This window comes from Ictalurus punctatus, chromosome 16, assembly GCF_001660625.3.
Source record: "Ictalurus punctatus breed USDA103 chromosome 16, Coco_2.0, whole genome shotgun sequence".
NCBI classification, from domain to species: domain Eukaryota; kingdom Metazoa; phylum Chordata; class Actinopteri; order Siluriformes; family Ictaluridae; genus Ictalurus; species Ictalurus punctatus.
The window spans coordinates 12,326,166-12,347,336 of NC_030431.2; the positions used below are offsets into that span (position 1 = coordinate 12,326,166).

General features: G+C 37.3%; 1 protein-coding gene across 2 annotated transcripts in view; it reads left to right on the forward strand.

The window, feature by feature from the left end:
* The first annotated feature begins 275 nt into the window (after positions 1–275).
* erg (ETS transcription factor ERG) overlaps positions 276–21,171 on the forward strand; it is a 55,730-nt gene continuing 34,834 nt past the window's right edge. For both annotated transcript variants that reach the window (XM_017489730.3, XM_017489732.3), the window contains exons 1-2: positions 276–508; positions 19,811–19,895. In XM_017489730.3, coding sequence (XP_017345219.1) covers positions 19,848–19,895 — 48 coding nt within the window. In that variant the 5' untranslated portion in view covers positions 276–508; positions 19,811–19,847. The remainder of the gene's footprint in view (positions 509–19,810; positions 19,896–21,171) is intronic.

Here is a 21,171-nt window from a genome sequence, read left to right on the forward strand (position 1 = left end):
GGAGGTTGGGTTGCCATACTGTGTAAAAAGTATATATCACTTCTTGAATGTGCTATTAAGTTTTTATTAATTCATCAAGGGTGTCAATAATTTTGAAGCTGGTTGTATATTGTGATATTTCAGGTTCTATGTTGAAATTTTCACACCCTATTTCAATTACAGGCAAAAGGACAGTCAGAACGGGGTAAAAGTGTAAGAGTACATGAATTCAGGTTCCAGCCCCCCCGGTGCAGAAGTAGTATTTTGTAAAACTTGCTGGCGTTCAGCTTTTGAGCTCATTCCGATTGCTCATCCCCCCATCCCCGGTGCAGAAGTAGTATTTTGTAAAACTTGCTGGCGTTCAGCTTTTGAGCTCATTCCGATTCCTGGAGGCTTCTTTTTTAGGTTTTGTGTTGTTTTTCACTTTTTTCCTTCACAAACTGCATTAATGTTTTTAGACCGCCAGCGCGCGCGCACGAGGAGGCAGATTTCACGCACATACAGCTGGACTTTTTTTTCTCTCCTAACGGTAAGTTATCAGAATATTACCCTACTACATAACAGAAAGCTCCGCCGCTCATTGATTGCTTACGTGCTGGATGTATCTGTAGACTCCGTCCCAAAACACATACTACCGCACTACATAGTGTGTTCTACGATTAATACTGATGGACTACGTCCGAAACCGTGTCATGGCTGGTTAATATTTTCACACCGCCTATTACTTCACAGTTTAAGCATACCTTATTCTTGACTCATAATATGCGTTTGGGACGTAGCACATTTCACCATGCCTCCCTTCAGGTTAGCGTAGCAGAGGTCATGTACTAGCATACTATTTAGGACGGCAATGTGCGGTTTGGGATATGACCCTCATCTCTAGGGTGACGCTCAGGTTAAAAGACAAACCTGTCAGAACTGTCGATAGATACACGCTAAATGGCAAATTGTCCCGCATAAACGACAAGAATGTGTAGAAAAACACTACTGGATCTCGTTCAAAAATCGCTGAAGATTGTTGTGTATGAGTGCACAATCTTAAGGTGCCACGGTTTTTAGATTATACACACATTAAAACCCCTTGTTATGGTGTTATTGTGCTGACTTGCAGCAGGCCAAAGCACACTGCTGCTGTTAGGAGAAAAGAACCAAAACAACAACAACAGCTTTTCTGAAGACGAGAAAAACATCTGGTATTTCCACTCTTTGTGGCTAAAACGTCATTTTCGAGCCTGAAGTTGATTCCTTTTAACTTTCAGGGAGCTATAAAAAATGTCTAGACGACAAAGCCATCTTTTCAGTTCTGCTAATGTTTTGTTTGTTTATTTATTTATTTATTTTTAAAGCTTTTCTGGGAACAGCAGTAAAATAAGCCGGCTCACACATACATACTGTTGTAAATGGTCTGCACGTATATAGCACTTTTTTAACCTTAGCAGTTCTACAAAGCGCTTTACACTGGTTTTCATTCACACACACAGACCAATGGTTGAAGAGCTGCCATGCAAGGCACTAGCTTGCCATTGGGAGCAACTTGGGGTTCAGTGTCTTGCCCAAGGACACTTCGGCATGTGGAGTCATGTGGAGTCATGTGGGCCGGGAATCGAACCACCAACCCTGCGATTAGTGGACAACCCTCTGATAAAGTGACACACTTTGGTACCAGTGCTCAGTTTATTCCTTTCAGACCCTGTTCGTTGTAATGGATTTCTTCATAGGTAGTTTTAGACTAATGCGTAACAAATTTAAGTCAAGGTTGACTGTACTTTGGTTGTATGGGAAAGTTGTCAAACAGCAACAACAACAAAATTGTACACTCACCAGTCACTCGAACAGGAACACCCAGGGTTAGGGCACACCGGCTCATTATCCAATCAGCCAATCATGTGGGAGCAGCACAATGCATAAAATCATGCAGATACAGGTCAAGGGATTCAGTTAATGTTCCTCCTGGGATTTTCACACACAACAAGTCTCTAGAGTTTACATAGAATGGTGAAAAATAAAAATAAAAAACAACCTGGGTGTGGAGGGTCTGCCTCCTGAAACACCTTGGTGCCAGCTGTGAATGACCAGACTGGTCTGAGCTGACAGGAAAGACTATAGTAACTCAAATAAGCACTCTTTACAACTGTGGTGAGCAGAAAAGCATCTCAGAATGCACAATCCATCAAACTTTGATGTGGATGGACTACAACAGCAGAAGACTACATCAGGTTCCACTCCTGTCAGCCAAGAACAAGAATCTGAGGATATCGTTGGTACAGATTCACTGAAAATGGACAGTCGAAGACAGAAAAAAGTTATTATTTTCACCTAATCTTTAACTGTCCAGTTTGGGTGAGCCTGTGCCCATGATATCCTCAAAATCCTATTCTTGGTTGACTGGAGTGGAACCTGAAGTGGTCTTCTGTTGTTGTAGCCCATCCATCACAGGGTTCAGTGTTCTGTACATGCTGAGATGCTTTTCTGTTCACCACGGTTGTAAAGAGTGATTATATGAGTTACTATATCCTTCCTGGCAGCTTAAACCAATCTGGCCATTTTCCTCTGATTTCTCTTCAACAAGGTGTTCCCACCCACAGAACTGTTACTCACTCAGTGCTTTTGTTTTTCACACCATTCTGTGTAAACTCTAGAGACTGTTGTGTGTGAAACTCCCAGGAGATCAGCAGTTTCTGAAATACTCAAACCGTCCCATCTGGTACCAAAATCCATGCTACGATCAAAGTCACAGAGATACCATTTTTTCTTCATGCTGATGTTTGAAGTGAACATTACCCGAAGCGCTTGACCTGTATCTGCATGATTTGCATTGTGCTGCTGCCACTTAATTGGCTTATTAGATAACTGCATGAATGGACAGGTGTTCGTAATAAAGTGGAGTGTATGTGTGGGAGTTTATGTGATTTTCATCAGCATAATATTTAACAGTGAAATAAATGAACAATTATACATTTTATGTCTAGAAAGAAATTCAGAGGTGGAGTTTTTTACCCTTACACAGCCAGGTAGGTGAGAATCAACAAGGAGACCTTACAACAGAGTCCCAAAATGACCCTATGATGCAGGGTTTGCAGTAAGTGCCACTGTCATACAACCCGCATCTCTTTTTTTCTTTTCGTCTTGCACACATGTTGGACTTTATGAAGCAATTTACTTAATAACTCATGACTATGGATTGAGCTACAAGTATCCTGTCTGTCCAAGCTGCATAGGTGTCTTTTACTGTGGTTCAATGGGTGTTTTTTTCCTGAACTAACTTAGCTAGACTCAGATAGCGTGCATATTGGGAGTGGGTTTGGGTTCCCTTATTTCTCCCCTTATCTCTCTGCCTGTTTGAGTCCTCCACTGGAGTTACTGATTCAGTGATATTTTTTTCCAAACCCCCCATCATCTACCAACTGGTATGTCCGTGGCTAAGCACTGCTAACGTGGTTGAAAGTGTTTCCCTAGCTGTACTAACAGTTGTTCTTGGCTGAGCCTGCTGCGGTAGCTGAATTTAGTCAGCATTAACATTTTGAAAATTCATGGTACGATAACTGGATAAACTAATACTATGATTTTCAAAGGAGACAACGTTAGATCTCCTAATGCAGTGTTATGGCAAGTGATAAAGTATTTGGTTAGAGAAATGTTTGAAATATACTACCAGTCAAAAGTTTGGACACTCTAGATTGAACATATGTATATATTACTATTATATTATAATTGTAAAATAAAATATTGTACAATATTGTAAAATAAAAAAGAACACTTATTGTAGTAATTATGTCAATTGTATATGTACATGCTGGTCATATACACAGTTGACCATCATGTATAGAAGTAGACAGCTTGAAGCCTGATACTGAGAAAGCCATCCGTCTTTACACAAAGATGTTTAAAACCCCTACAATTTGATTTATTACGTATGGCTTTTACAACATTAAACACACAAAGAAATTATTAGCTAGTAGGGGAAGATAGCCATGGATCAGCTGAAAAGGCAAATTTAAATGCAAAGTACAGATCACGCAGTGTTGCCAACTCCATCCTGTCTCTTTTCACGACTTTTTGATTAGATTTTGGCCGAACAGTTCTGTCAGATCTGGCTGAGCTAAAGAAGAAGGGAGGATGATGAAAGACATATTCTCTCCATTTCCCTTTCACATTTTCTCTTTGAGCCATCAATAATTCTTTCACATATGGCTTTTCTGTTTATATCCACAGATTTTCTGTATGATTTAAAAACTGGAAATGAAATTTGCTTTGTTGTGCTTGTTTTATTTTCTTTCCTTTTATCTTTATTTCTTAACCCTTGTGCGTCAATTAAAAAAGTTACTCATAGGTCCGTAGAGGACAAAAATGTCCGTGTCCAAAAACGGTCATAAAAATATTATGTTATTATATAATATTTATTATATATTAATATTTTTTTCCAGTTTCACTGACATTGATTTTTTTTTAATTTAATTATATTTTTTTCATAATTACCAAACATTCATTCATTTTCAGAACTGTAACCCTTTAAATGCTGGTTTGTTTACATAATGCTACACGTGTTTTTTTTATGGAAAAAAAAAAGAAAAATAGTAATTATTTTCCATGTACTAAATGCTAAGCAGATTTTTAAAATTTGATTATTACAGTCTTTGATATGTCAATGATTAACAACAACATTCATTCTGATGCATTCATATTTTTTTTATGCAGTTCTGATCATAATTAACAAACATTCATTCATTTTCAGAAGTTTAACCGTTTAAATGCCAGTTTCTTTACATAGTGCAAAACTCTTAAAAGCTCAGTAACCTTCTTTGACTCATATACATGGGATGGGATTTGTGATTTCCAGTATAATATCATTTCTTTCTTTCAAACTGTTCACACAAACATACAATTTCAGTGCACACATACACACCACAACTTTGATATCCATACACACACACACACACACACACACACACACACACACACACACACACACACACACACAATTATAGCTGCATCATTTATTCAGTTGGTCTGCAGTGCTCTATAATACAGCGGAATCAGAAAAAAGGAAAAGCATGCATTTTCCCCATAGATTAAACCTGAGAAAATACTACACATTTCATTTTTTTTTTTTAAGTTCAATGTTTTGAAACCTTGTCAACAAAATAAAAGCCTATTAACATAGAATGCATGATTTTATGCTCAAACGTAACTGAGATTAAATATTTCAGTTTGAATGGGTTTCAATGGGCACATTTTTGTCCTTAAAATTCTAATAAAAATGCACACATTTTGAAAAATATATGCTGTTTGTATTAACACAGGCAAAAAGATTTTTTTTTTTTAATGAAAAAGACAAAAATGTCAATAAGGACGCACAAAGGTTAATTTAAAAATGTTTAAATTAAGAATTCTATTCAGAGTTAAATATTTGTGTGTGAATCAGGAAAACACTGAGTTTAATCTATAAATGCTTTAAGAAGTACAAGAAATACATTTGTAAATATTTTATTTTGCACTTAAAAAATCTGATATTATTATTTTGTGCATTTCCATTTAATTAGACTATAATTAATTGGTTTTAAATAAGTTGACTAAAAGCTAGAGAAACTGCAATAAAATAAGGGTAGCAATTATATTACATCGGTACTTTATTAGTTGTCTGGTTTGATATTTGATTTGACATGGTCAAAGTGTGTCATTGTAGTGATGTTTGTTTGTTTATTTATTTATTTATTTATTTATTTATTTAGCCAGTTAAGAGGGAGAACTGAACACATATAAGCTACAAAATAGGTGAAGTAAGGTTGTAATGTAGCCACTATTAATGCATATTGCCCCTTATTTTCTCAAGTTTTGTAAATAATTATCATTTACTTAACCTCAAAGTAAAACCTTAGTCATTAGTAATGAGTTACCATATGTTTAGACTCAGCCTGACAGCTTTTGTACACTTGGCTAGAGGATCTGGCTACAGATACGTGAAAGTTGCAATCTGATCTCTGGGCTCTCTGGCACTTCCATGCATATGTACTTCCGTGCACTGATTTTCAGCTTTATTTACAACCCGAATTCCAAAAAAGTTAGGATGCTGAGTAAAATGTAATTCAAAACAGAATGCAATGATTTGCAAATCTCATAAACCCATATGTTATTGACAACATAGAGAGAGAACATAGAAAACATATCACATGTTTAAACTGAGGAAATGTACCATTTTGAAAAAAATAAGGCCATTTTGAATTTGATGGCCGTAACACGTCTCAAAAAGTTGGGACGGGGCAACAAAAGGCTGGAAAAGTATGTGTTACTACAAAGAAACAGCTGGAGGAATATTTTGCAACTAATTATGTCAATTGGCAACAGGTCAGTAACATGATTGGGTATAAAAAAGAGTATCTTAGATAGGCAGTGTCTCTCAGAAGTAAAGATGGGATGGAATCTGGATGGAAGTATATGTTGCTCTAAAATCTGTATATACCTTTCAGCACTGATGGTGCCTTTTAAGATGTGCAAGCTGCCCATTCCATAGTCAATAATGCACACTCATACCATCAGAGATGCAGGCTTTTAAAAAGGATTGCTGATAAAAAGCTGGATGGTCCCTCTCCTCTTTAGTCCTCTTTAGTTTAGAGGACGCAGCACCCATGGTTACCAAAAAGAAATTTAAATTTCGATTTGTCTGACTACAGAATAGTTTTCCACTTTGCCTCAGTCCATTTTAAATGAGATTTGGCCCAGAGAAGATGGTGATGTTTCTGGATCACATTCATATATGGCTTCTTCTTTGCATGATAGAGCTTTAACCAGCATTTGTGAATGGAATGTTGAACTGTGTTCACAGACAATGAGTTCTGGAGGTGTTTCTGAGCCCATGCAGTGATTTCCATTACAGAGTCATGTCTGTTTTTAATGCAGTGCCGCCTGAGGGCCTGAAGATCATGGGCATACAATGTTGATTTTCTCCCTTGTCCCTTGCACACAGAGATTTCTCCAGATTCTCGGATTCTTTTGATGATATTATGTACAGTAGATATTCATAGTGTTTGCAATTTTACATTGAGGAACATTATTCTGAAATTGTTCCACAAATTGTAGATGCAGTTTTTTGCAGATTGGTGAACCTCTGCCCATCTTTACTTTGCCACTCTAAGATACTCTTTTTATACCCAAACATGTTACTGACCTGTTGCAAATTAACCTCCAGCTGTTTCTTTTTAGTAACACTTACGTTCGTTACGAATGGGCAGCTTGCACATCTGGAAAGGCACCATCAGTTCTGAAAAGTATATACAGGTTTTAGAGCAACATATGCTTCCATCCAGATTCCATCCCATCTTTATTTCTGAGAGACTCTGCTTCTATAAGATACTCTTTTTTTTAAACCAATCATGTTACTGACCTGCTGCCAATTGACCTAATTAGTTGCGAAATGCAACTAAAAAAAAGTAACACTTACTTTTCCAGCCTTTTGTTGCCCCGTCCCAACTTTTTTGAGACATGTTGCGGCCATCAACTTCAAAATGACCTTATTTTTTTCTTAAAATGGTACATTTCCTCAGTTTTAAAATTTTATATGTTTTCTATGTTTTATTGTGAATAACATATGTGTTTATGAGATTTGCAAATCATTGCATTCTGTTTTGAATTACATTTTACACAGCATCTCAACTTTTTTGGAATTGGCTTTGTATTTTTTGTCTGTTTGGAATCGCAATTTTAGGAAACACATTTTTTTTTATTTTATATTTAATTATAAAATTAATACATTGATAAATTCACATTCAAAAAGTGCTATCACATGTAAAGGCACTTATTGCACTTGGTCTTTGTCGATGGTTGAATCTCAGCGACACTACCCGATCATGGGCATCTGTGAGCTGATTCATGTGGAAGTGGGATAGCGTGTTCCTCCAAGTGTGTTATGCTACCCCTTCACTTCATCCTTCACTCACTGCTTCACTTGTCTTGGAGGAAGCACATGATAGCTTTCGCCCTCCCTGCTTGGTAGCTGTTGTGTGATAGGGGAGACCTACTGTAACTAGAGGGTGGGAATTTACCATGACTAAATTAGGGAGAAAATCCACCCATCCATCCTTCTTCTATACAGTTTATCCTCTTCAGGGTCACGGGGGAACCTGGAGCCTATCCCAGGGAGCATGGGGCACAAGCCAGGGTACACCCTGGACAGGGTGCCAATCCATCGCAGGGCACAATCACATACACATTCACACACCCATTCATACACTATGGACACTTTGGACATGCCAATCAGCCTACCATGCATGTCTTTGGACTGGGGGAGGAAACCGGAGTACCCGGAGGAAACCCCCACAGCATGGGGAGAACATGCAAACTCCGCACACACAGGGCAGTGGCGGGAATCGAACCCCGACCCTGGAGGTGTGGGAGAAAGGGAGGACCCTGGGAGAAAATGTTGGAAAAATAATAATAATAATAATTTTTAAAAACCCCAAAGAAACCCAAACTATACCCTTTGTAGTGAGTATCTGTAATAAAATGAAGTAATTTGAGAATACATTGAAGATTGCCTATTGTTCCTGCTTAGTCCCTACATAACTGTATTGTAAAGTGTTAAGTGTGTGATTGTTCATACATTATGTTTTTATGGCTCTCTTGCATAAAGTGTCAATGCCTTTGTACTGAACACACCCTTATACACTAGAATGCTAACAGCTACCGTATAAAACACAGGAATGGTGCCGGGCCCATTCAGAGTGTCCATAATGCCTGAAGCAGAGGGAAGGAATGAAGTGGTAAACCCTACACTTGGCACTGAGTCAGCGTTTTGGTCTAATTGAAACCATGTGTGTGCATGTGTGATCATGTGTAACAGCATGTATTTGTATTATGCACTTGCATACTCACACATAGTCTGCCTCATAGATTAGTCTGAACATTGTATGTGTGTGTGTGTGTGTGTGTGTGTGTGTGTGTGTGTGTGTGTGTGTATGTGTGCATGCATGTATAAGTCTGTGTGTGTGTGTGTGTGTGTGTGTGTGTAAGGATGCTCAGAGAGACGTGTCCATACCTACTATAAGTGTCGGCGTCAATGCCCTGATGAGCTTCAGCCCATAGCTATGTGTTTTGTTCTACCACAGTTTGTGCGCATGGAGACTGCAAATTACATTGTGCTGTAAATCTTCTATTATAGGCCGTAAAAACTAATTTTAGATTTCCTGCACAGGGACTGTGCTCCCACACTTCAAGAGGTGCCAAGACATTTGAGAGCAGCTTCTGTGTTTGTGTGTGTGTGAGTGCATGGACATTAATATCAAGTAGACTAACAGGTCAGGCTGTAGGTTGGTGTTCTGTGATTGTGTGGATGATGAAGGTGATGACTGATTAGTTCAGATTATCTTGGTGTTTCTGTGGCTTAGTTTGTATGGAGCTTTAAGCAAACAGTGTTCCATCACAATTAATTGCTTTTGATTTTGTCACAGTGGACTGGGAAATGACAGAGCACAATCAGAGCACAATCAGAGAATCTGAAGGCCAAATTGAGGAGGTCTTCCGAGATACTCTATTCCATGTAGAGCAAATATCAGACAGAGAAATATGAGTAGTTAAATTAGGAGAGCATATAATTTTATAATGAATAACACAAAAGCCAGATCACAGATGACAAACATCACCAAGCTTGCGTTAGGTCAGACAAAGTTAACAAAGGAAGACTGAAGTGCCTGTACATGTAAATTGATAACATTTGCTTACAAAGCCTGTCTAAACAAAGCATGGGTGCTGGAAATCAGAACTAACTTGCAGACATAATTGGTTGCATATTACATCTTCCTGGTCTATGATGCTGCCTGCATATGAAGGGGTAGACATCTTCTTGCAGATGGAGTCTACCTCCACAATTAAGGGCTGTAGTTGGGCTGGGGGGCGGGGGCGGGGGGGGGGGCCCCACTAGATGGCCCACAAGATGGCCCAACTAAGGATATTCATGTGTGGTGGTCTCAGACTGCACAATTTACTGTGCATGAAAACACAAATGTTACTGGCATGAATGGCCAACAGCTTCTTCAGTCTGATGCACTGAAAACATTTATTTCCATTGACCCTAGACTTTATTTCAGTAGACTCCTGTGTATTTCCTGTGGGTTTGCTTGTGCTGTTTTAGCAATTTGGGTATGGGAGGTTTGCCCAAGAAGCCGGAGATGAGATTAACTTAGCTGTTTTTCCGGTTTATGTCTTTGTATGATTTTATCATACAAACAGAAAAACAAAACTGAATCATTTACTTTTTCAACCTACCTATAAGGGTGTCACACATCTCCTGTAATGTGTTTGCTTCTGATTCTCGTGAGCCTCCCAATAATTCTGTAAATCAATTGACCTGTTTTCAAATTTGTGTCACACAAACTTGATCTCTTCCCATTTAATCACAGTGAAAGTGAATAGGCAAATGTGATTTTCTTTGAGAATACTTAGATTTATACTTGTTATATCTGTATTAAATTATTTTGTGTACTTTTTAATATAACATTTTAATCCAGTGCAAAAAGTGCATTCTGCGCATAATTATCAAGCACGTACTTACCTGTTTTATAGGAAATTCCTATTTTCTTAACTGTTCTAAGATTCATTTACCTTGATTTTACTGTATAGCCAACACTTTACACATCTTTAAGTGTGCTTAATAAATAAAAGTCACAAAATACCAAAATTTTATTTATTTATATTAATCTTTGCAATCTTCCTAATTCTACACTACATGTTATCTGGTGATTCACTGTAGTTACCTTTGTAATGTTGAACCAAGGTTTTGGAGAATAATTTTTTGTTCTGCCACACTATACTTGCATATGACTAGAATGACAATAAAGCTCTCTAATCTGTCTAATCTCTCTAAATAGCAGTTGACCAGATTTTTGGTGTCCTGTGAAATTACATGATCAGCAATTGGAACAGATGCATCAGGTTTGTGTCTATTTGGAGACGCACCTTCAACATGGCTGACTGGTAGCTGTAGTTTGAAAGGAGCATAGTAGCTCGATTTTTTTAAATTATTTTCTCAACCACTCAAATGTTTCTTCAGGGATAAGCTAACAGTGCAGTTTGAATGCACAAGAAAAGGTGGCTGAGTTGTGTTTGTGTTTTCAGAGGCCCCAACTCATCCTCCAAAACACCTCCAGGTCCATCACAATTATGTAGAATCTGTAAAAACACAGGGTAAAGCAATAAATACTGTCCTACCATCAAGACCTTCTGACATATCACGATATGTAGTGGACATTTTATCATTAATGATTTTTTTTTTCTTCACAAACTACACATAGAGCTGAGCAGGTTAAATAGCATTCCACATCATGTGTCATGAGAATGTGGGCATAAGAGGTCCCCTTTTTAATTTGTGTAGCTGTGTTCCTCTATGGGCATGGTATGCATGAGCAGAGACAAAGTTGCAGTGTATTAGAAATTTAGAATTTAGGTCTGTGTTCCTATTTATATAGGATAAACTGAGGAAGAGGGAGGTGAGGGAATAGATAATATAACTTTATGGTAATGCTAGTTTGACAGGAAACCAGAGAATATTCTACACTTAATGCTTCTCTTAATGGACAGGTGATCTCTAATGAAGTGAAGATGGACTTGAGTTGACCTAAGCTAAGGTTTGAGGTGGTCTATGCTAAAGTTGATTTATTTTAAAGTTTCATTTGGTCAATATTAAAGTTTCAATTCATTTGTGCTTACATTTGAGTCAGTCTATGATAAAGTTTGAATTGACTTATGCTAAAGATTGAATTAGTCTGTGATAAAGTTTGAGTTGTTGTCCATTAACATTTAGTCTATGCTAAAGTTCCAGTTGATTTGTGCTTACATTTTAGCCAGTCTGTATTAAAGATTGAGTTGATTTGTGCTAACATATCTATTGCTGAGTTAATATTTAAGCTTTAAATTGAGCCGGTCATGTACAGTCACTGTCAGTAATCACAGACAAAATCTGGGCTTTCCGGCAAACATAAATCTACCTATCTAACTCCTTTATATATATATATATATATATATATATATATATATATATATATATATATACATATGCCCTTATGATTTAGTGAGCTTAGTGCCTTGAAAAGACCTACCAAGCATCAGAGTGTGAAAATCTGAGTCACTTATTAGGCAATAATGTGTTGTGCCATTACATACTTGTAATAAAAAAGTCATCATTGTGTTTGTTGGACACAGATAAATTGAACATAATTTTAGGAAAATGGCAGATATTCACAAGCCTTTCCCACAGCTTTGGGGAAAAGGAGTATCCACATTGAAATTATAGTACAATTAATTGCACGCTAATTAATTAATTTTAACAAAAACATTAAAATGTATATGTTTTTCTGCGTGTATATATATATATATATATATATATATATATATATATATATATATATATATATATATATATCTGCTTAAATGAACTTATTATTGAACTTATTATGATACATATGAAATGAATTGTATTAAATGTTTGAAATGCCTTAGCAACTCTGTATCTTGGTACTGTATCACCAGTAAAACTACACTGAATTTTTTTTTCCAATAAATAATTAGCATGTTGACATCTAAAAATATACTGCGGTTAAAACACTAACAGATTTACATATGCAATTGCTGTTGAACGCTTTGCACACCTGCAAGTGCGCATTTTCTGAGCATAATAGCAGAGTTTAGTCTTCATGGTAAACTGCAATAAATAGCATGATTACTGCTCATCTGACTCCACCAAACACATTTGTTGGATGTTTCAAGAGCCAAATTATTCAGTCTTTCCAAAAGGTAGTCACAATCCTCCCTCATTTCAAGTGAAAACACTTGAAAAGAGAGAGGGAGGTCCCAGCAGCCCGTGTGCATGCAGTCTGTCAAGCCACGTGAGAGAAAGCAAAGTCAAGCACTAACCAAACTCAGTGCTAGTTTTGTCATCACATTTCACAGCATATCTGTGACAGAAATCTAATAAAGTCTCCAGGAAAAACCATTTGATGGCCAAGTGGATTCATTTATGGCTGAAAAGGCTGCACTGTTACTACACAAAACACTCACCCTTGACTGTCATTCAGACACTGATACTCTGAGACTACAAAGTCCTACAGTTCTAACCAACAAAAACAAAATGCTAAAGTCAACTCAAACTTTACCGTAGACCAACACAAACTTGAGCATAAATCAACTCAAACTTTAATGTTGACTGACTCAAATGTTAGTACAAATTAAATCAAAACTTTAACATAGACTAAGTAATGCATTTTAAGGAAGATTTCTGGTGCTTTCATTTCCATATATTTGCATCTAGATCAATCCATCCATCTTCTACCACTTACTCCTTCTTCAGGGTCGCGGGGGAACCTGGAGCCTATCTCAGGGAGCATCGGGCACAAGGCGGGGTACACCCTGGACAGGGTGCCAGTCCATCGCAGGGCACACTTACATACACACTCACACACCCATTCATACACTACGGACTTGCATCTAGATGTGTTAAACAATTTAGAACATGGTACCTTTTGTTTGAACCCACACATTTTTCAAGAAAATTGGGACATGTGACAGACAGGTGTTTCTTATTGCCTAGGTGTGCCCTGTTGAATTTAGTTTTAAACAATAATTAGCTCTGAATGTCTACTCTTGGTTTGAGCCCTGGGTTTAGCCTGTGAAGACTGCATTTATTGTTAAAAAAGGATAAAACACCATGAACACAAGAGATCAGTCCATGAGAGAAAAGAAAGCCATTTTTTGAAGCTGAAAAAAGAGGGAAAATCTATTAGAGCACAAGTATTGGACATAGCCAATACAACAATCTGGAATGTCCTCGAACCTCGGACATCGAACAGGTTGTCTAAAAAAACGAGCAGTTGATGACAGAAACATTGTGAAAGCTGTGAAGAAAACCCCCCAAAACAACAGTCAATCACACACCTCCACATGGCAGTGGTGAAGGTATTGCAATCCTCCATTTGCAGCAGACTTTGAGAGCAGAAATATAGGGACCATATCACAAGATGCAAACTACTCATCAGCAGTAAGAATAGGAAAGCCAGGTTGGAATTTTCAAAGAAATACAGAGATGAGCCACAAAAGTTCTAGTCAAGCTCATCAAGCATGGTGGAGGTAGTGTCATGGCTTGGGCTTGCATGGCTGCTTCTGGAACAGGCTCACTAATCTTTATTGATGATGTAATTCATGATGGTAGCAGCAGAATGAATTCAGATGTCTACAAAAGTATTCTGTCTGACAAATTCCAGAGAAATGCTACTAGTCTATTTGTGAGGAACTTTATCATGCAGCAAGACAATAATCCAAAACACACTGCCAACTCAACAAAGGACTTTATCGGGGGAAATGTGGAAGGTTCTAGACTGATCAAGTCAATCACTAGACCTTAACCCAGTTGTGCAGCATTTCACCTCCTGAAGAGGAGACTGAGGAGCGAACCCCAATGCTCCAATCAAACAACAAATTTACATATCTGTGTTACAAGCCTGGAAAAGCATCACAAAGAAGAATGCAATAGTCTGGTTATGTCAGTGGTTATGTCCCTTGCAAGCAAGGGATATGCAACCAAATATTAAGTGTTATTTACTTTAAGACTATCTGTTGAAATACCTCTGCCATCAAAGGTGCCATGTGTTATGTTGTTTAACACATCTAGATGTGAATACCAGGAAATGAAAGCTGACATTCTGATCTCATATTTATCGTATGATCTCAAATCCAAATGTCTTCATTTTATAGCAAAAACAAAAGAATTGGCTGTTCCACTGCTATACTATCAAAGGGAACTGTACTGTATATAAAGTATGGGGCGGTCTACATTTCAACATTTAAACATGAGCCTTATCATCATTTCTTCACTTAACTGAATTCTGTCTGCTTTTAGAGATCAATGGGGAAATTATCAAATTGTGAGTCATTGTGTGAAAAAAGTACATTTAGCAAGGGTTTAGACCTCTTTAGGCAGATTAACTGCATTCACCTTGCCATAAGTTAACATGGTCTTTGCAGGAAGACAGCTAAGGCAAAGTTTGCCTAAGTACATTTTTTCAACATAATTTTGGTGAAATATGAACATTTTTTGGATGTATTAATTCTGGGCCTGCTGGTTTGTTTGCCATCTTTTTGTGAATCTCAAAATTTAAACATGAGAGACAAATGGTTCTCTTTGTTAAGAGGAGAGTCTCAAAATAAAACATAATGGCAGGTCAGTACAGATAATGATCTGCTGAATTGGAAAAATAGATAACGATTCCATTACTACTGCTGTATTAGAAAGCAATACCCATCAGAAAACAGTTGAATTTGTGATCGGATACTTTACAGTGGATCATGTGTTCAGACGAACTGTGCTTCATTATATGTGAGCATGTCTGCATCTCTCAGGCATGATGTCAGGCAATGTTTAAAAAGTAACAGTCTTGTGAGTGGATCCATTATGATGTAGCCATATATATCAGTATAGCATTATATGATATACCACAGGCTAACCGCACATACAAATACAGCATACAAAGCTGGGGAGTGCTCATATACTAAAATAGCTCTGGAGAGTGAAATACAAACCATAGAGTTGCACACAACCACACAACCATATGTACCTAATTTGCTAAGTGGGGTAATTCTTTAAGGACTATTAAAGCAGTCTGATAAGACCACACACTTGAAAACACACACATAGACACACACACACAAACACACACACACACACATGCCACGTTACAGCTAAAGCTTGCTATAAATGAATAGTATGAATTTTTAAACAAAGTGGAAAAAAATGCAAGTGATTAGGTTCCACATTGGCAATTCAATCTAGTATATCAGTATCATAAAAATAAATCTTGTTTTTTTTTAATAGGTCTGACGTTTTATGTGCGTGTGGGTGGGTTGTTTAATAAAAATGTCCTGAAATCAGCACTAAATGATACAAAATGAAGTTTGGTGCTCAGTTGTTTTCATGGAATTAAAAATCTGTGGCAGCATTTTCTCCAACTAATGAAAAAAAGAAAATATGCTTAACCTTTATAGACTTTTTTTTTTGTTTTGTTTTTTAACATGTTCTCTGCTCCTAATGTTCCTTTGACAGTAAATCTGTTCAGTAAAATTATGAACTATTGTAGAATTGGTAAAAAGTAGAAAATTGCCCTCACACAGAGTTTAATAACACACTAACTACACTAATGTTCTCACTATCAGCAATAAAAATAAATGCCATATAAACATCAAGCATGCTAAAATGTATACTAATTCAGCCTATTTTAGAATTTCGTGATCTCAGAATAATTCACATTAATCCCCCCATCCCCCCCCCCCCCCCCACACACACACACACAGTGCTCTCTGATGCCTTCTTACAAGTGATAAATAAAGAATTAGATGCTAGCATAATGTGCTAACATCCAATCTGCTTATTACACAACGTGTTCAATTTAACAAAATGACCCTTTATGTACGTTGGTGTAAAGTTTTTTTCTTCTTCTTGTCGGTAACAGTTACTTGGTCAGGCACTATGTGGCACTTGACCATTTGCAAATTCAGTACTGAGTTACACTAACATTACAACAGTTTCAGTCACTCTCATTAGTAAACATGACTAGCAATTCTACTGTACTCATCAAGCCTGTGTCCCAACTGGCATACATATACTGTGTACTCAATGTATGTACTCCTTTTGTGAAGAAAAAGTACATACTTTTGAGTGTGTATTAAGAGTATGCAAGTACTGGGACATACTAACACATTGTGTAACAGAAGAGAACCTTGTTGCCTGGAAGAGAACACTGTCACTGTAAACAAACTACTTGTTGCATTTCAGCTTTTCTTCATTCATTATTCTTTATATAATTTATAGTATATAATTTAATTTATCATTCCCTTGATTTAGGGCACACAGTGGCCAGGTTTGGGAGTTTGATTCCCGCCACTGCCCTGTGTGTGCGGAGTTTGCATGTTCTCCCTGTGCTGTGGTGGTTTCCTCCAGGTACTCCTGTTTCCTCCTCCAGTCCAAAGACATGCCAAGGCTGATTGGCATGTCCAAAGTGTCTGTAGTGTATGAATGAATGTGTGAATGTGTATGTGAGTGTGCCCTGCCATGGATTGGCATCCTGCCCGGGGTGTACCCCGCCTTGTGACCGATGCACCCTGGGATAGGCTACCCTGAAGGATAAGCGGTATAGAAAATGGATGGATGGATGGATTTCCTTGATTTATTTTTCCACATTTCATCTACACTGCTCTAAAATGCATCCAACTCAGCAAAGCAAACTGTCACAAAACTCCACTTCCATCACACAAGGAGTTGTGGGCAATGTTAGCTGAAAAAGTGCCCATGGATCCACACTTCGAAAATCTACCAGAAATAGTAGACCATCAGGGTACCTCTGGGATACTCATTTCAACATTCTACGATTTGGGATACACTAATCCTCATCTCGGGTACTATTTATTACTGATAGTATGCCAATTGGGACGCAGAGAAAGAGTCGCATTCATAGTTTTCATCTTACATCCAAAATTTATGTCATGGGAAATGTCATAAAATAAAATATGTATTCAGAGCTGGGTTATATGCACCTGCTTAAGTCGATTTTCTGGGCACCCACTGAAGAGATATTAAACTGAGGTCATGAAATTGTAATGTGTGTATGGAATGCATGCTGTTTAAATTGCTATTACGAGTTGTCGCATTACGAAAATATTTTAGGTTAATTTGATGTGAAGAAAACATGCCCATGGTTAAAGGAAAAGCTGACCAAGCACTTATCTGAATAAGTCCATTCATAACTTTATTATATCTATTTATCTATTATACAATATGTCCGATTAAGATGCTGATGTCCGTGTGGAGAAAAAAAATCATTTTGTGTAATTTAAAGGGACAATACTATTAAATAATGTCATGTTAATTAGTATCATATTTATGTCTGTATTATTGGGCTCTGGGTGTGTGTGTATATTTACAGCCCAAAGCATAAATTTTAGTGTGACGTATAATGGTTACATTAAACTGTTAGACAGCACTGGATTTTACACTGCTCCTCACTCAAAAGGATATTGCAAAGGAAAAATGGGCACAAGAAAAGTTCAGGGTCAGAAACGTGCATAACTGAAGCAAAGAGAATTAAAAGGATAAAAGAATTTGTGATGTTCTGAAAAGCACATAAGGCATAATTATGTCTGAGGTCTCAGGACCGATGTGCACAATTTTGGAATTAAATCCTCACTATGTCCACTTATCAAAAATCTGAATATGTTACAAACTACTACTCTGAAGCATTAGTGTTTCCCTTTTAAACCAAACAAAGCCCACTATAGCTCCCAGTTGACAGTGTCTTACATTTTCACATGCACAGAACTTAGCGTGTCAATTATGAACAGCCACTAGGAAAATGAAGCTGCATGTCATGCCACAGTAGAGCTGTCCGACAGTCTGTTTCCCACTAAGCTCCTGTAGATAAAAAATGACTTGACAGACTTGCTTGTGTAAAGCATAGTAGTTTAGAAATTACATGATTGTCAAATTTAACAACAAGCAGCAACCATCAGTATGTTTATAAGTGAAACCACAATTCGCTATGCATTCATAATCGGAGGGGAATATTCACTCATGTCCAAACATGCCTCATCCATAATACTATATAGAGTATACTATAGGGATGGATTTGGATACCAGGGTTCAGAGACTTTTCTGCCTGTGAATGTTTGCACTGTGTCCTCCAGTGGCTGTGTTTCGTGGGTGTTCTGGAACCTTCTCTGAGTTTTGTGAGCCTTCTGGAATTCTCTTTGTGTTATTTTTAAGCTCTGTGTGCTTTGTTGTGATAACCTCAACAGAGAGAAACGGGACAGATACGAGACTAAAATGAGTGCAAGACGGTGAAAAGACACACCACAAAATGTCCACTGAGGGAGAACTGCTGGCTGAATCACTGTCTGACATAATCTGGCTGATACAGCACTGCCTACTTTAATGCTTCTACCATTTAGTGGAGAGGAGATCAATGACAGTTTCAAACCTACCTCATGTCCCTGTCCCACCTCACTCTGCATGAGCCTCATCCTCTCCACCTCCCACATACAAACACAAACATACACACGCTAAGTCTCATTTCCAACTGTAGGTCCTTGCCAGGTGAGGATGCTGATGAAGCATGTACTCTTCTCAACATACTGGCACTATTCCTAGGATAAACAAAAGTAAACACACTTTGGGCATCAACAGCTAAAAATAAACACAGTTTGGGCTTTCAGAGTCAGACGTTCTGCCTCAGACTGCCTGATGTATATTGCACACTTAGCTGGCCACAACTATTAGAATCTCACCAACAGAGTCATTACATGCTCATTTGCTATCCACACATCCATGCATACACAGCTCTGTGCATTTTTTTTATACATCTGATGGAGAAACAAACATTTTAAACACTGTGACAACAATGAGCTTTTCAGATGTAACCAACATAGCATTTTTGAATCTCACTTGAACCATTGTGACTATTTCCAGATTGCACACAAGCCTATTTTGGTTGTAGTACCATTTTTACCATAAAATTGTCATACAAAAACAACACTCCAGGATTCATTTGTACTGCCAGTGAAAATAGGCAGATCTTGGCCATGATGAGTGTTAAACACTACCAGACTGTCTAACAATAGGTAGAAGTCTAAGTTGTGAGACTATTCTATTGATTAGTTCATCTAGGACCCAGGAGGTCCAAACTTATTGGTGGTGGGGTTGCAGTTGCTGACCTGCTGCATGGAATCATGAGAAGTATAAATGCACGGCAGTATCAGTGTCTAATACATCAATATTGAGCATTCTATGTCTATGTGTGTGATGTCTTAGGTAGAAGTTGTGAGATCTTCAATGTCTTCCAGGGGAAATGGTCCAGACTGGAACAGAGCCAGAACCATATACAGCCAGTCATAAGGTATCTGTACATACACACACACACACTCACACACACACACACACAGGTATTTATATATATATATATATATATATATATATATATATATATATATATATATATATATATATATAGAGAGAGAGAGAGAGAGAGAGAGAGAGAGAGAGAGAGAGTATATACACATAAGTTTGTGAACGCTTTATACTTTTCTATATATCTGCACAAAACATCATCAGATTTTCACACGAGTCCTAAAAGTAGACAAAGAGATCCTAATTAAACAAATAAGATAAAAATATAATACTTGGTTATTTATTTATTGAATAAATATTATTAAGGAAAATTATCCAATATTACTTATCTGTGAGTGGTTAAAGTATGTGAAACTCTAGGATTAGTAGTTAATTTGAAGGTGAAATTAAAGTCAGGTGTTTTCAATCAATGGGATGACAATCAAGTGTGAATGTGAGTCTGATCTTCACAGCACATGTTTGTGGAAGTGTATCATGGCATGAACAAAGGAGATTTCACAAGGGGGTCATACCAGATAATGAAAGCAAACTTTACTTTTGTCACTCACAGATATGTAATATTGGATAATTTTCCTCAGTAAAATAAAGAATAAATAAATGACCTCAATAAATAAAGTATAATATTTTTTGTCTCATTTGTTTAATTGTGTTCTCTTAATCTATGTTTAGGACTTGTGTGAAAATTAGATGATGTTTTAGGTCATATTTATGCAGAAATATAGAAATTCCTAAAGGGTTCACAAACTTCAAGCACCACTTTATATACCATGGTCTATCTGAATACTCGATTCTGATTGGTTGAAAGGTGTGCGTTCAAACCGTATAATGCACAGGTAGTTCCAGTCATTTTAATCACCGTTTTAAATTAGCGTGCTGCCTATAAACAACTGTAACCATGGTAACATACATTTACAGTTGCATACAGTAGTTAAACTCACAACTTCATTACTAGTAGAGACACGGCACAGACGCACGTCATTCACAAACACACAATCTCTCTCTCTCTCTCTCTCTCTCTCTCTGTCTCTATCTCTCTGTCTCTATCTATCTCTCCCTAATAACTATTTATTATAATTCATGCAAATAAATGTAACCTTATTGCACAACATTATCTCTGTGTGTGATTTAGAGCGGGAAGAATTTTAAATCTAACAACCCATATATAAAATAGCTAATAAAATTTAGCCGTTATTTTTATTCTTTCAGTCAAATTTTGCATTGCAAACATCAATGACAGCTTTAGGGTGGGTATCAGCAGGATAATC